Source organism: Juglans regia, chromosome 6 (assembly GCF_001411555.2).
Source record: "Juglans regia cultivar Chandler chromosome 6, Walnut 2.0, whole genome shotgun sequence".
Classification (NCBI taxonomy): Eukaryota; Viridiplantae; Streptophyta; class Magnoliopsida; order Fagales; family Juglandaceae; genus Juglans; species Juglans regia.
In genome coordinates, this window is record NC_049906.1 from 36,219,956 (window position 1) to 36,237,224 (window position 17,269).

A 17,269-nucleotide genomic window follows, 5' to 3' on the forward strand; every position below is an offset into this window, starting at 1 on the left:
GCAGCGACACTCCGTGTGGCGTGTCGTAGAAATAAGGATGGTTATGTGATTGATGGGCGTGGAACGTGATGGATAGTGTCGGGAGCTGTGAAACAGTGTCCCGAAGTAGCTATGGCGTAGCCTGTAGTCTGAGGTGACAAGTGTCACTGTGATGAACTTATGGCCAGGCGTATGCGCAAAGTAGTAGAACAAGTATAAGAGTGCGCAGCGGAAGCATGACTGGGAAATGTCACGAAGTGACATGACTATTGACAGTCATGCTTGTGATGGGTGAAGTAGTGGAATAAGTGTAAGAGTACGCAGCGGAAGCATGACTGGGCAACGTCACGAAGTGACGTGGTTATTGGAAGTCATGCTTATGATGGGTGAAGTGTTAAAGTGTAGAAATGGCGTAATGGGAACGTGACGAGATGTCACGATGTGACGGGAGTACGTGAGGAACCGTACTCGTGATGAGTCAGGAGTGATGTAGTAGAATGCTAGGTAACACGACAAGGTCACAGTGTAGCACTGGAGCAATCTCGGGCTATATAACGTGACATGAAACGTAGTTATAGATGGAGTCTTGTCGTGTTAAGTGTTGGGATGAACTGTCAAAAGGGACGGGTAGCGTGAAGTGTCATGCTAGCCGGGTCAAGAGAAGATTGGTATCGGAATATGGCCCTTGTCCCTACGAACAGGTGATCGTTGATCTTAGGTGATAAAGGAGTAAGGTACCTGTGTAACATGGTGAGAGACACGTGCCGGACGGATTCACCATATGTAATGGGTAATCTGTCATGAGCATAGTTGCACGGTACTAAGCCTCAGAGTTGGCTTAGAGCCATGTGTCTTTATGGATGGGAATGAGGATTTAGTGTGGGCCAAGATGCATGAAGATAGTGACGGATGCATCGTTAGGATTGAGATGTGTGATTTCATCGGTCGGAATCATGCGTCGAATGTGGTTGCAAGAAGAGTAAGACGAATGTCCTAGTGTCTTAATCCTAAGGTGAATAAGGGGTTCACTTTAGTGGATGAGCACTCGAGACAAGACTTTGAGTTGGAAGTTGTGGTGACCATAAGTGGTCCCCGAAGGGTCTAACCTAGTGAAGGGCATGTAAGTGCATGGGATAGAAGGAGAGTGTTCTATGTATAGCGTAGTTCTATTTATAGTTTAAGTTACTTATGCATTAGATAGAGAATGATGCTAAGGTTATGTGTATGCATGTAGGTTGCCATCTGACAAGCACGTGAATGGACTGAATGACATGCAAGTAGCATGGAGTCCAGGTAAGTGTTACGTTCATACTCTTCTAGAGTTATCAAAGATACAAGAAACACTTTTCCCTTGAAATGCTCACGAAAAGACTAAAGACGTTTTAAGAAAGAAAAGGCTAAATGTTCAAAAGCATAAGTATGTACAGCCCCTCATTGGCAGCCCCTTTTTACGCACCTCAAGGTATTAATTGTACGCATGTGAATGGATGACTATACGCTGTATCTATTGTATGTATTTTCTAAGAAAAATCCATAAACTGATGAAGATGCATGAAAGGCATGAAAGCAGATGCTTTTGTGAATCCTACGAACCGACGCTCTCATGTGCACCACGAGGTGATACTCGCGGATGCCATGATTGACGACGTTCAAGGTGACACTTATAGGATGCCACGGAAGCTGACGCTTAAGCCCATGTATGTTCCTTGTTAAAGAGAAGATAGAACTGAAATGAAATTGAAAAAGAAAACGGAAAGACCATTTTCGGGCTTACGCCCCAAACGATATTTTCTCACGAAAAGAAATGTTTTCTCATGAAAAGAAATGACTGTTAAATGAAAGAACGAACTGAATGAAAGCTTCAGCTCCTTCGAGCTGACATGAACGAACGGATGAAAAGAAAGAAAGAAAGAAACGAAAGCATGAATGCATGAAGACACGTAACGGCCACATGACATGAACGAAAGGGTACCGATGAATGGGCAGATTGCAATGCCGGGTAAGTAGCGCTGGAAGTGCACCCAGTGCTGCCCCCTATGAAAAGGGGTTCCCAACCCGTGGCCACGGGCGGAATCCGGGTCCAAAGGAAGACCACTAACCCCAAACACACGGGGCGTAATTGTGTGTACTGGCCTATGAAAGTGATAAGAAAGAATGGATGTAAGCATGCACGCACGAACGCACGAATGCACATGTATGCACAAGAGCACAAGAGCACGGGCTCTTTAAGAAATGAAGGCACTGACGGGGGAAACGTTTTATGGCGAGAAAGCCCTTTTTAAAGTAAAACCCCGTACACCGACTCTTGAAGAAATGAAGGCAGTGACGGGGGACACGTTTTAAATAAAGGAAAGCCTTTTAAAAGAAAAGTCTCGTCCAGTGACGTTTTCAAACGAACGCACACAAGACACGTAGGCACGCACGTAATAGTATGTACGATTGATGAATGCATGAATGAAAATCTATGTTGTTATATTTTAACCGTATGAAGTAATGCTTACGAGTCTTCGACTCATTTTAGTTTTTATGCATGTCCCTCCCCCTCACAGGAACTGCACGATCAGGACGGACACGGCCCACGGGGAAGAGCACGGAAGTCTAGACACGAGTTTTAAACGTACGAGGCCTTTTTATTATAAGATTTATGCATTCCGCTGTAACCCTCTTTTATGATCAAAGCACATTTTATTTATAAACGTAGAGTCTCGCACCCTGGGGATGCAAGTGAAAAAGTTTTAAATAGGACGGTAATTCCCCTCGTCCTTTTTATAAAAATATTTCAAAAAGAAAAAAGCACGAGCGTGACAAAAGTGGTCCTTTTACGTGTTCTTTCATGTGTGCACACTCGGAGCTCTGAAATTGAAAAAGGGGAAGTTCACCACATGATACTGCCTGCGTTTGGCCACCGGGGATAGCACAACCCTACCACGGGGGTTAAACAAGGTATATGATATGATATGATAAGATGAAAATGTTCAGTTATGTTATGCCAAAGCGTTTTTGAATATGAAATGGATCCTTAAATATGAATTGTTGATATTGAGTATGAAAAGATTGAAAAGTCGCTCTGATTTTCTGATAACACGTTTTTTCTGAAATCTGCATAGAAAATAATAAAATGTTTTGTTTCTACATACTGAACTTTCTGAAAATGGCTCATGTTTACTTACTAATATATGCTCTCTGCTTACTGAGTTGTTGATAACTCACCCCTATCTTCATAATATGTTTCAGATAATTTTGATGCAACAGCTGAGAATCAGGAATAGGGAGTATTTGCAAGTTTTGTGGAACATAGAAGACTAAGTGCCTTAGGGTGCAATGACTTTTGGAGAGTAACTTTTTGGTAGTATTGATATTTTATGTGACTTTGGTATGTTGAGTAATGAATATTTCTAGTCTTTGTGGAAAAGTTATGTATAACGACGAGATACCATTGATGTGCCTGTACGTAGGAATATGGATATTTGTGTTGAACAAATAGCTTAATATGTTATGGAGACTCTGGTTTATTTTAAATGCATTTTTTGGAGTTGATTTTAGGTGATATGAGTTAACTCTCCGGACCTTCTGGGTCGGGACGTTACAGGAATTCCAAACGAGACTCGAGAAACCACCCATTGAAACTATGAATTCTGCTATTATTATTTTCTACTTGTGTAACAGAACCATATTAGAGTACCTAGTAATCAAAAGATGCATCTAAAATATCTGGAAATTCTGCCGGCATCTCACTGTCCTGTTCCCGAATAGCCTCCACAAATGAACTCACAGAAGATGAAGCTTCTATCCTGTTGCTTGTTTGAGCTCCACTTGTGGATCCAAAATCAAATGTCTCAAAACCACCCTCATGTCCAACTCAATTTAGGCCATTATAATTCCCAGTATCATAGTTTAACTGGGGTATTTGCTCGAGAGTTGACAGGTAATTGGTTGGCGACGAGACTCCCTTGAAGTAGAGATCTTCTTCTTCCTGAAAGCTCGGACAGGGAACAAGTTCGCTGAGGAAGTCACTCCAATCGAAGGAAGAAGATGGTGTGATTTGTGCATGAGATGGCTGGCAAGAATACGATTGTGGCGAGCCTAACTATGTTGCATTTGAATTGCCCAAGTCTTGAGAGAGTCTCTTGTGTTGTGGGTACCCATTGAATTCCAAGTTGCTGTCTTCATCATCTCGACGTCTCTTAGAAAGCTGGATACCATTCGATGAATCTACTAAGCACTCCCCAACTGTTAAATTCACATTCTCTTCATGCTTATAGATTATGTGAACTCCGCAACTTTTAAACACCACTTTATAAGAATCACAATAAAATCTAAACCTCAGATTGTCTTCTGTTGGGTACCGCAGCAATTGCTCGATGCAATCTGGAAACGAGTAATTTAGATATACATGATCCGAGCCTCCATATAAGTAAAACCTCGCTTCTACAAGCATGTTACCATTTATAGAAACACAAATACCGGAGAAGGGCCCCAAGGGGTAATCCGGGTCGGATCCAAGAACAGCACAAAAAACAATACCTATGATCTCTTCCAAATACAAGGGACCACTAATATCCAATTCACAAGAATCATCACCATTTGAAATCTCCTTAGTATGGCTAAACCAATCTGGAATCTTATTCCCTGGAAATATAATACCACATGAATGGTCTTGAATATGTTCCTGTTAAACATGTACCACGTATTTTCATGAACACAAGGCAATTTGTAAACACAAACACCTACAGAAAGAAAATAAAATGCAGAGAGAAATACAGACATACCTCAACAAATGAAGGATTTGGCACTTGACTCCCTATATTTGCTACCAATTTATGGCAACCGGACAAGTCAATCCATCTTAGCTCTCGCAAGCCACAGGATGTAGAGAATTGAAATTTTGTTGATACTTCTGGGAATCGTTCCAAGGAGAAACACTCTCTGACATATAGCTCTTGTATATTTGGTGGAAGATGTAGAATTTCTTGAAGTTTCTCACAATGGCACAATTTGAGAATCCTCAATTCAACACATATTTTCATTCTCGGAGGAAGGCTGACAACTGCAGTCCAAGATATATCTAACTCTTGCAAAGTGGATGAAGTATAAAATGAGAAGTCGTCAAGATACCAATAAAGCGGCGACAAGAGTTGTCGTCGTAATTCAGCACTTGATTCTGGTTCAGACCTCTTAATCGTTCTGGATGAAGTTAGGATCAGTGAATTTTTAAGCCCAATGTAGTACCCAAAGGATAAACCTATTTCTTCTTTTGCAAAATTTGTAAAATTTTCTATAGAAAGACTCGTTAGATGTTGCGAGTGAGAAAAGCTGATTGGGAGACGCATCAGGTCCTTGCAGCATCCATTAATACAGTCATTGAGACGAATTATCACCTTTAGATTTTGCAATTGATGAATAGTACTAGGGAGATGCATAAGTTTGGTGCATTGTCCCAAAAGTAACTCTTTAAGCGCAGGAGTGAGGTATCCAATGGATGAAGGCAATTCTTTTATTGGAGTGCCGAATAATGAGATGCAACATAAATATTCCATTTTACACTCGATTTCTGGAAAGGTTTGAAGTTTTGAGCACCTAAGAAGTGTAAGGACTTCTAGAGATCTCAACTTGAGACGCCTTGGAAAACTCTTCATGTTGGAGCATTGATAAAGACGCAAACGAGCAAGCTTATCTAGGAATCCAACAGAATCATGAACTCCGACTAAATTTTCACAATCCATAATATCCAATTCCTTTAAACTTGAGCAACTCGAAAGATTTGAGATTTTGGTTAAGAACTTACACTTGAAAAATCTCATTCTCGTCAAGTTCTGTTGAAAAATAACAAATATGTATATTAACCCTGAGGAAGTTTACATCACGAGTTTAAAGAAGGAAATATTGAAAGTAATAACTATACCTTAAATTGCCCGCTAATCTCCTGGATGCGGCCTCTATATAGTTTGAAATCAAATAGCTTCTCTCCACGGAAATTAGATGGCAAAGATTGTAAAGGACAATTTGACCAATCAAGCACTCTTAATTTATTAGAAAGATAATCAAGTGATCTTCCAGAAAAGTATGCACCATGGCTTTTAAAAAATCTGAGTCTTTTCATCTTTGCAAATGATTTGGGACTCAAGCGTATCATGTCATGATCATTGCCCTCAGGCAGACTCACTTCTATCCCCTCCACATTGTTTGTTCCCTAATAAGACAATTCATAAATTTGCCAGTAATGTCAGATCGTTAAAATCATTATTTATAAGCACTTGTTAAAATTATAATATCAAAACTACAATATCCATTATTATCCAAAAGTATTTAATCACCTTCAAAATTTCTCTTTTTGCAAATTTACTTGACATTATTAACTATTCACTCATATAAGATAAGGCAATATTCTCATGATTAAAAAAAAAACTCATTCTTGTATTTGAAAAGGGATGATTATATATATTTAAAGACGTTGGTTCAAGGACAATGATTCCCCTAATTAGTTAAACACATTACTTTAGGCTGGAAATATAAAGAAAGACCACATTATTTATCGATACATATATGATATTTTATTTAATATGCACTTCTTTACCATAATTTGTTATGAAAAGAAATCAACACTTTTCATGTAAGTTTTACCAGTAAAAAATGTTCAATTGAAAGAGCTTTTAATCTAAGAACTTACAGTATTTTCCTCTAGTACATGGCGAATATCTTCATGAAACCATAATCTACTACGTGCGCCTGGTTCTTTGGGTGATTCCTTTCGGACAATTTCTCTTCCCATGTCTTGTAGCAAGTCATGCATCCACAATGTATTGTAAGTAGTAATTGTAATGAGACATTTATCTATAAGCCTTTTGATACCATTCTCCGGAGAGAAACCACAGCTATCTAATATTTTAACGACATGATCCAGGTATTGTCCATTGAAAAAAAAGGCAATATCGAGGAAAATCTCCTTCTCATTATCATCCAATCCATCGTAACTTATACAAAGTACTTTTTGAATATTTTTGCTAGGAATTCGTTTATACTTATCCAATGTACTTCTCCAATAATTTATATTTTGACCCCTTAAATCTGAGCCTAGCACTGTTAAAACTAGTGGAAGGCCCTCAGCATATTGCATTACTTGCTTAGAGAGTTCCACATAATCTTCAATAGGTTTGTCTTCCTCAAAAGCATGCCAACTAAAGAGCTCAAGAGCTTCATTATGGTCCAATCTCTTTACTTCATATTTTGAATCAACTTTAGATATATTTAATAAATGTTGATCTCTTGTTGTTATGATGATTCTACTTCCTGAACCAAACCAATCACGAGCTCCAGCCAATGTTTCTAGTTGAACCAAGTCATCCACATCATCAAGAATTAGGAGAACTCTTTTAAAGCAAAGTCTATGCCTAATTACATTGATGCCTTTTTCAGTATCATGACATTCCAAACTTATTCCCAAAGTCTCATAAAGAAGTGTCTTTTGTAGCTGGATCAGACCTCCTACTTTTGAAGTTTCTCTAATGTTTTTCAAGAAACAACTTCCTTCAAATTGGTAAGAAATCCTGTTATAGACCTCTTTTGAAATAGTTGTCTTACCAATTCCACCGGTTCCAAATATCCCTATCATGCATATAATATCATTCCTTCCCATATTTAAATGTTGAAAAATGTCTCGTACGGGGGACTCTATTCCAACTGGATGCTTAGCAACCTTAAGAAATGTACGATTTACCATTATTGAATCCACCCATTTAATGATGTCTTGAATAAACTCTGATTCATTCCTATCAATATATAAAACAAAAGAAATTTAAAGAGTTAAGACTTGTCACATAAATACACACATAAAGATGATTTAGTAACACTATCATTTTTTCTTTCTCTCCATTAGAAAATGACAGTAGTAGATTACCATGTCAAAGATAACCTTTCTTCTTCCTCGTGCTCTTCTCCGACTTACATTTTTCATTCTTCATATGAATTATTAAACAATTTAACTACTTTCTTGTTCCGTTCTCGAATTTAACCCTCCCTTAATTTTGAGAAGATTTCAATTTGTATTATTTCACTTCTTTTATTATATTTCTTGTATAAACATCATGCGAAATTATTGTGGTAGTATGATATTAAATCCCACAGTAAGAAAATATTTCTATTTTTAAGTATGATATGCATAAAACTCAATGCCGAAAAAACTAATAAATATCAAATAGTTTGGATGGCACCATATGATCTTCACAGATTTGCAAACTCGCAGATCTGGGATTTGTCGAAATTTTCCCCGTAAACTTCTCTTTAACATCATATATAAACATATATATATATATATATATATATATATATATATAAGCACAGCTCATAAGAAGTACCTGTCCCCTAATTCGAGTCCGGACAAATTGGCTACTTTTTCCAAAGCTGCCTCCCACTTTGTGACCTTTACTTCATCCTTCAACTTATATCTAAGTTTGGCAAATGCTTCTCCAAAACTCCCTTTTTGATGTCGTACCTCTGACGGATCTACATCGTAGAACAAGGGTAAAATAATTTGTTTTACCATTTCCTTACACTCGAGGATCTTCAATAGCTCATCTAAACACCATCGAGACTCTGCATAGTTCTTAGAGAGTACAATGATAGAAATCATTGATCCTTCAATTGCTTTGGAAAGTTCTGACGAAATTTCCTCTCCTCTTTCGAGATTGTTGTCTATATAAGTGTTGATTCCCCTTTGATGCAAAGCATGGTATAGATGAGAAATAAAGTTTTGGCGAACATCCTCACCTCTAAAACTCAAGAATACATCGTGAGTCCATCTACGAATGGAAGAAGAAGAGAATGAGAGAGAGGAAGAAGCTCCTAACTGAAAGGCCATGGAAGAAGAAGTGCTCATCCTCTGATCTGTATGCGAGATTAATTAGTATTCACCAAGAGGTCCAATTATAGAGTACTTATTGCAAATAAATAATAATAGAGAAGTGGGTCAAACTTCTCGTCAACTACTCATCTTAGGATATACCAATGCTCTCAGCCTCTCATCTTAGGATATACCAAAAATCTAAAGTCTATTGAATATTAACGGTTTTGAACTTAAGTCAACTTGCACCTATTTATACGGTTTTGACCAAAATGGCTTCAACTTAAAGCAAACGTCCAGGATACGTACCCACTTATAATTTGTCTCATTAATTTGATAAAAGTTGGTAAGATAAGGATCAGTAAAAGCTCAAAGTTCAAAGGCAAACCACAACTACTAGTTTACTTTTTAACCCAAATTATGGAACTTTTTATTCCATGTGTGGACCCAATATTTATTCATTTTTTTCAAAATGATTATACAGTTCTTGTGCACTCACGACTGCAACTATCATTTATCAATGCTTATTCTTCAGTGAAGGAAACTTGAGTTTACAGCAAGATGGAATTTATATAAATATATGTATTCTGCCATATTCTTGTTTCTGTTTTTTTTCTTTCCCGAAAAATGCTATTTATTTTTAAAACTTTACGTGCATAAATATAATCATATATGTTGCCGTGTAGCTATAAAAATTATGAAGATTTTGAAATTTGAATTAATTTATTTTTTTATAAAATAGATGTAGATATTCAATACGTATAATATTGTATATAAAGTTTTACGTATATATAGCACTATTTTTTTTCTTAATCTGAAAATACTACAATGTTTTAATTTAGCTTAGTACGGCCATACTTCCCAACTTTAGCTATGGCCCAGCTGGAAATTCAGAAGAAAATTTCAGTTGGTTTACCGGCCATATTTGCGTATTTATTTTTGGTGTGTTTACTAGGATTTTTCTATCCTTGGTAAAAATATGATACTTTCGAATTACAGCTATTACAGCTTTACTTGGAGGTTGATTTCGATATTCTTGAGTTTTAATCATTTTGAATTGAACATTAAAATGGGGTAGCTGAATGGATAAATATGACTCTTTTGGAAAGAGCCCGGAGTATGCTTTCCAATGTAGGCTTGTCTAAGGATTTATGGGTTGAGGTAGTCAACACCGCTTGCTTTCTGGTTAACCTCTCTCCAGCCACAAATATTTGTTTGAAAACAATAAGTGAGGTATGGTTTCATACTTCTGTTGATTATTCAAATTTGAAAATTTTTTATTGTCCTGCATATTTTTATGTTAATGATAGAAAACTTGAGTTAAGGGCCAAAGAAGGGCATATTCATTGGATATGCCAGTAGTGTGAAGGGATTTAGGTTGTAGTGTACTAATCCTAAATCACCTAGGTTTGTAATCAGCAGGATGTAGTATTTGATGAAAAATCTATGCTCAATCCGAGAAAGGAGTTTATTGTGTCTACAGATAAAAATCAGGGTATTTGCAAGAATGTGGAGTTTCAGGTTGAAGAAGCACCACAGGGATGCCACGTGGCATTGAAGATCATGCTATCGCATATGAGCATGATTCTGATTCTGATAATGGCACACAGGATGAGCAAGACTACAGTATAGCTACTGGTAGATAGAGGAGGCAGATTAGGCCACCTTAGAGATATGCTAATGCAAATAAATATGAAAGGAGTTGCAGATTAGGCCACCTTAGACTACAGTTGGAACTTTTGTTAAGAAATTACAATAATTGAAAGCCATGCATAGTTGTCACATTCTGTTTGGAAAAAAAAAAAAAAACCAAACAAATTGAAAGGAATTTACAATACTCGAAGAGAACTTATTTGTAAGCGAACTTATTAATGTTGCTTAATTAATGTAGTCTGGATGGGTAGCATACACACACACACACACCATGCACGGAACTTCGATACATATCAACAGTAATTGGACATATTACTCTCAAATCTCAAGCTGGGCGAATATTCCCTACAGACAAGTTGGATGCATTATTAGGTGCAACTATTTTTCCTCCAAGTTAATTTATCTTTTCTATTGTCAAGGGCTTATGTTAGATGAGATTAGAGATGAAGTTGGTCAAGTATTTCTCTTGTCCTATTGTACTAAGCCATATGGCCGGGTAGATAATTAAGGTAATGGTTGATGCATGACACATGGAACCTTGGTGGTAAAATCATTTTCTTTAGTTTCAAGCCTCTTATTTCAAAATATTTTTTGTTATGTGTTCTTTCCAAAGGACACGTAAGGATGGAGTATTATTCTTATCTTATTATCTGTGTGTTTGTCATGATATTGAGGACTGGTTTGGATTTAGAGATGAGATGAGATAGTTATAGGTGAAAGATGAAAGTTAAAAAAAAATATATTATTAGAATATTATTTTTTAATATTATTATTGTTTTGGGATTTGGAAAATTGAATTATTTATTATATTTTATGTGAAAATTTATGAAAGTTGTAATGCTGAGATGAGATGAGATGAGATAAGATAAGATATCTTGTAGGTTGCTATTATTCCAGGTCATTATACTCATACTAGAGTACTAGCTACCTGGCCTAACGAGGTTGTACAACTTGGTAGGCAGTTGCTACAGTTTCTTTACAACCCATACAAGGCATCTTGTATGGTGCTCTAATTTAACTTGGTAGGCAGTTGCTACAGTTTCTTTTCTACATTTCGGTATTTGTTTTTCAATCTAATCATGGTATCTCATTTTACTCCATTTTTAGGGTGCTCTGTTTTAGAAATTCAAAACCATATGTGAATAATGATAATTGAGAGTTTGGAGTGTTTGCGAGATGGTTGATAAAAGCCGGCACCAAGTGTACCCAATGAACTTTACAAATGCACCATAATTTCTATGGTACTAATCATAGAATAACAAAACAAGTCAAACTTTCCCTCAACTTTTTTCTAAGTTTCATCAGAATTTTAATAAGAAAACAACATGCATGCGGTTCTAATGAGCATAAGGATAAAGGAAATGAGAGGCAACCAAAAACTATCTGCAACTCAAGTCCAAGTTCCATCTTCCTGGCTTTAGTGATTCTTTGGGTGGACATAAATATTTGCGTGGACATGTGCAGCATAGAATCCTGTTTTGAAGATGAGATGTTTAGACACGCAAATAGGTGGGAAAGTCGTGGATGGTATGGTGCGTGGTCTTCGACTTTAAACATGATGTGGCCCAAAAGAACGTAGAAATTACGGGCATTAATTTAGGACAGAGAAAACGCGTTGGAAAGTCATTGATGGTATGGTCACTTCAAACATCATATGGCCCAGAAGGACATAGACATTACAAGGATGAACCATCTAGCAACCTTCAACACACCTTATAGCGTTAGTAGTAATCTAGTGACAGTTCGGTCAAATTTTGACTAAAAAAGTTATTTTTATAAATTTAACAACATCAAATAATAAAATCTCTAAATATATTACTATTCTACTAAAATATTAATTTTAACTTTTTAATTTATTTTAATTCTAACTGTAATTTCAATATTTATTCGTTATTAAAAAAGTCAAGTTAATTTTTTATTTTTGAAAAAGAAAATGGAACTTTCATTCAAAAGAAATCATAACAGATGAGTAATACACTCCATGTAATCTACACTCACTTCTGAAACAGAAAAAGGCAATGCATCTCTAGCAAAGTGCGTACCACTATGTTACAGGTCCTGCTAATATGTTGGACAGACCAATGAATAAAAGATTGTAAAAGAACTTTGGCATCACTAACAAAAAGGCCTGCTTCTAACCATCACTCATCTTCCTTTTAAATAGCTTCGACCACTTGAAGTGAATCACCTTCCAATATAATACTATTGAGACCCAGTTGTAGACCAAATTTTACCAACTCGATTGCACCAGCAGCTCCTACCAGTAAAGGGTCTGGAAACAAAGCCAATTTGTACCTCATTGTAGCAGACACCAGTCCTTGATCATCCCTCACTATGATGCCAATCCCCACATGACTATTGGCTTTATCCACAGCTGCATCCTAGATGATCATGAAAGAATCCTGAGGAGGAGGTAACCACCTGTCACCTCTTGTGCTGCAATTGTTATGTTATTATTGCAATGAAAAATGGAACCATACTCCCTTATTTAAAAGCCCTAAAGTGTATTTGCTACAAGGGGTTGAGGATATTGAGGAAGAAAAGCATGAGGAAGTTTATTTTGACTCTAAATAAATTGAGGAAGGTGGAATTCATACAATGGTTGAGGGTAGGCCTGTGCTAGAAACCGATTGGCCCGGTCCATCCGTGAAACTCGACCCGACCCGAACAGGACAATCAGTTTTAACTAATATTCGGGTTCGACCCGTACAAGCCGTCGACCCACCTCTTTAAAAAGTCAAGCCCACATTTTTATCCTCTGCAGATGAAAACCCTAGCCAGTTCTCTTCCTCACAATACCATCACAATCGCCTCTGTTCCCCTTCGTCCAATCGTTGTCTAGACTATTTCCTTTGCCACTCTCTTTGATTCTCTCCGTCTATGTCTCTACCCATTTCAACTTTCTCTCATTTTGCGGAGTCCAACCATTTGAATAAGTGCCTTAAAAAGAAAAAAATTGATACCAAAGCCACTCTGAACGTATGGGTAAACTCGACGGGAATAACCGGCGCGAAGAGGACAAAACCTTGGCTAGAGCTTTAGATTTGGGCGAAGAAGTTGTTGACACGATTCCAGAATAAGGGGATCTGGGCTATCTACAACACTCGGCAACTGGGTAAGAAAGTAGAGGGATGTTCTGGTTGAAGGTCCCGTGTGTCGCCATTCAAAAACCAAAGGGGTGTTTTGGTCGAAGATCCCGTGTGCCGTCGAAACCATGAAGCTCTGTAGGAGATCTCCAACCCCCCGGTCCTTCTTGATCTCTCTCTCCGCTACTTTTCTCCGCAGCTCTGGGTGAAGTACTACTCAAAACCCGACGGGATTCACCAGCGCACGCGAAGAGGTGGTGTTGTAGGTTTCAGCGACCAGTTCTAGTTCGATTGGGCATGTACCCCATAAGGAAGAAAAAAAAAAAAAAACAACAACAACAACAACGGGTTGAATCTTCGGGTCAGCTTGACACACTCAAAAATGCAGGTCGGATCGGATCGGGTTCAAATGTTGAACAGGTTGCTCGAGTTACAGCCCTAGTTGAAGAGGGGGGGAACCATAAATATCCATCCATGCCATGGCTGAAACACCCACTCCGAATACTACGAGGCTTTTGTGCATAATCAAGGGTGAATTGGTGGTGTTCGACGTTTTATAGTTAAAGGAGTAGAGAAATGATAGTTGCAGTTGTGAGTACGCAAGCGCCGTGTAATCACTTTGAAAAAAATGAATAAATACGGAATTCACATGAAAAAAATTAAATTTTTAATAGTGGACCACACTCTTTTTCAAATCGATTGCACGGCGGTTGTGCACTTCACAACTGTATGTAGCATTACTCATAGTTAAAAGAGGTTGAACTTGTAAAATGTCGGGTCAAAGGATTCAAGAAACAAGAAGTTTTTTAGGCCCAAAACCACTGACCCAAGTCATCTATCATATAAATTAGATGAAATAAACCCAGGAACTGCCTCTAATATCATGGATCTAAATCATAATTCTCATATATTTATTTGGATGGAAGAAGTTGAAGACGACAAGAGTGTACGTATACAAGAAAAATGGGCTTTTGCGACCAATTTATTGCGACGAAAAGACTTTTTGCAACCAATTTTAGTTGGAAATAGTCATTTCGCTGGAATTACCTGGTCGCAAATAAGCAGTTTTCTTGTAGCATGTGGAAGAAGCTCCTTGTATGGCCAAGGAAGAAGTGATCATCTCCTCCGTATGTGTGATAAATGTTCTCAAGAGAGGTGCAATTATAGAGAAGTGGGTCAAAGAAAGGAGAGAAGTGGGGATGTTCCTTTTTGTTTGTAAAATTGTAATTGTCACTATTTACAAGGGATGTTTCTGATCAAGTAGGTCCTTAACTTGACGAATTTGGTCTAAAGGATGGAGAAAATATGGAAAATGTGTTCCCCAATGAAACACTTTTGTGACTTTCCATGCACATTAACGTGATTGATTATGTCTGAAAGCAAATCGAGTACTAGAAGTTGATGGTAAACCTACTAGTTTAATAATTTTCTGCTATTCTTGCTAATGGTAATGAACTACTATTCTTGCTAAATCCTATTACTGATTGTAAAAGAAAGGAAACTATGTTTGGAAACACAATTATTTTTCTATATTTTCAAACTATTTCTCCACTATTCAATATTATTCTCATACTATTTTGCTATTATTTACGAACTATTTCACTACTATGTATAGATATTTTGAGATATTCTAGTATCCAGTCCTAAATATTTGATATTGATGTAGACTAGAGCAGTCATTATTTGGTGTTTTGGTTCTCTTCGGTCATTTCTTATGGGCTTAGCTAGCTTGTCGAAAAGAGAGTTGGGTAGACTGAGTGCTACCCGAAACATGTTGGCAATCGGCTAGAATGCATCGGCTTGGTTTTGTTTGTTTTGGGTTTCCTCTGAGTAGTTGAAAATATGGAACCCATGCTCAGAAACCAGCACAGTATTTTGTTTCTAAAATAGATAACTGAAAAAATAGATATCTGGTTAATGGGTTGGAATCATGGTTTAGAAATCACACCTAGACATCTAAGAAAGAGTTGGAATCGTGGTTAAAAACTGACATCCAGAAAAAAAGAATTATAAACTACCCCAGAGGAAAAATGTATATCAGGTGGAATGATTACAAGGAACTCCAATTGTAATCTTGGTCAATCATTTTAGAGTATGATGAATAGGTTTGATAAACGTCTATTGATTAGTCATTTTGAAATATAGACCATGTGACTTGGGCCTTCCTAGGGTCGTCACATCATACGTATGTGGATGGCAGTTATCTTATTCAAACCATAAACTTTTTGGCTCATGTTCTGCACTGCAACGAATCCAGAAAGGTGTCTTAAGTTTTAGGTGCTCATGTCCAATTTCATCACCAATCTGGTCTGCAGCTAATTAAGATGGGCTCCCTTTCAACAAGGTTTTCTTGGCATCTGGTGAGAAATAGTATACAAAATGAAGAAGAGAAAAATCACAATTATACCGTACAAAAGCAATCCATAGAAGTGTAAGAGAATGAACCTTACATGCCTTTCCAAGAGATCAACAGGCAATACACGACTTTCATAACATCTTTCACAACACTTCCTTGGCACACGCATAGCGTATCGAACTAGATGTTGAATAATTTTAATGTCTTTCGACAGAAAGATCTCTGAAAAAGTTATTGCAAAACAAAGTATGATATTTGTTATCTTGCAATGTAAGAACTGAATGCAAGTAACTCTACACCTGGATTTTATGCTCCTAGCTACGAAATGGAGCTTGGCCCAATACAAAGGATGAAACTATTCTCGATTGCAATGGATTACTAGCTACAACCAAAGTATACATATAAAATCAAGTAAAATATTTTAGGATTGCACTCGGTGCTCATCTAGCAGTTGTGGTCTTTGTTTTCAAGCAAATACAGAGGATGAACTTGGATACAGTTTAAAAGAGTTTTAAATCAAGACAATAAAGATTTTAGATTGAACCAAAAGACTAACAAAAAAGGGAAACAAAAAGAGACGCATAAGCCAGCTAAAATGGGAGACTAGCTTTGTGTGACTACATAAATATTAAAAGAAAGAGGAACATGTTGCTCGTCTTGAAGTTCATACAAAGATTTAGCAGAAAATTCCAAGTAAATTACCAATAGAAGAAATCAACAACACTTGCTTATACGTCCTCATCATACACCAATGGCTCGTGAAAGTCATGCCTTTGTCCTAAAACCAACCCCACCTCCTCCCAAACCTTAAAAAAAAAAAGAGAGAGAGAGAGAGAACCAAAACGCCCCCAACTCAACCATTCAATCCCAAATTAACCTACAGTGAAGTTAAACCCCCTGCAAACCCACAACCATATCACAAACGACACCAAGCACACTAACAAGTCCAGCAACAACACCACCCACACATGTTTCCGCCAAATTTGCTTTGACTTTTGCCTATCATTTGAGAAACCCTTTTGCACCGGCAGCGTAAAATCCTTGTACACGCCATTACTATCATGAAACCAATCCAACAAAATTAATCCAATAAAAAAAAAACCAAAATGGGAAATTTTATCAAATCAAAGACACTGACCTGATACCTAGTAAGCCTTCTGTGAATTCCCTGGCCTTCTTGGGACTCAGATCGAGAGGCAGGTACTTCTTCTTCTTTTAAACTTCCTCAGAGTCAAAGCCTCCTTCTACTTTTGCGAAATCACCGTCAACACCTGTGCAATCGACAACCACATTTGAACTGCCCAAGTTGTAAGAGTGCCTCTTGTGTTGTGGATACTCGTTGAATTCCAAGTTGCTGTC

At 37.4% G+C, this 17,269-nt stretch overlaps 2 protein-coding genes across 4 annotated transcripts in view; both read right to left on the reverse strand.

Moving 5' to 3' along the window:
- LOC108979448 (disease resistance protein RPV1-like) overlaps nt 1–17,269 on the reverse strand; it is a 59,903-nt gene that overhangs the window by 5,473 nt on the left and 37,161 nt on the right. Inside the window, exon 5 of one of the 3 annotated variants that reach the window (XM_035691169.1) lies at nt 3,662–4,648. The exons of the other annotated variants lie outside the window; for them this stretch is intronic. Within the exon in view, the coding sequence (XP_035547062.1) occupies nt 4,067–4,648 (582 nt within the window). The 3' untranslated portion in view covers nt 3,662–4,066. The remainder of the gene's footprint in view (nt 1–3,661; nt 4,649–17,269) is intronic. 3 annotated transcript variants of the gene reach the window in all.
- LOC118348689 (disease resistance-like protein DSC1) lies at nt 4,067–8,851 on the reverse strand. Its single transcript, XM_035690802.1, has 6 exons — nt 8,331–8,851; nt 7,278–7,745; nt 7,097–7,154; nt 5,882–6,169; nt 4,749–5,792; nt 4,067–4,648 (listed from the first exon to the last, which is right to left on the reverse strand). Exons 1-6 carry the CDS (start codon nt 8,849–8,851, stop codon nt 4,067–4,069), a joined length of 2,961 nt encoding a protein of 986 aa, XP_035546695.1.

Bases quoted from the DNA above. Each gene is read 5' to 3' on its own strand.
- LOC118348689 (XM_035690802.1), bottom strand. From the start codon at position 8,851: ATGAGCACTTCTTCTTCCATGGCCTTTCAGTTAGGAGCTTCTTCCTCT. The intron at 5,793-5,881 runs GTATAGTTATTA...ATTTTTCAACAG, and splicing joins AGATTAGCGGGCAATTTAAG to AACTTGACGAGAATGAGATT. The intron at 4,649-4,748 runs GTATGTCTGTAT...CATGTTTAACAG, and splicing joins CAAATCCTTCATTTGTTGAG to GAACATATTCAAGACCATTC.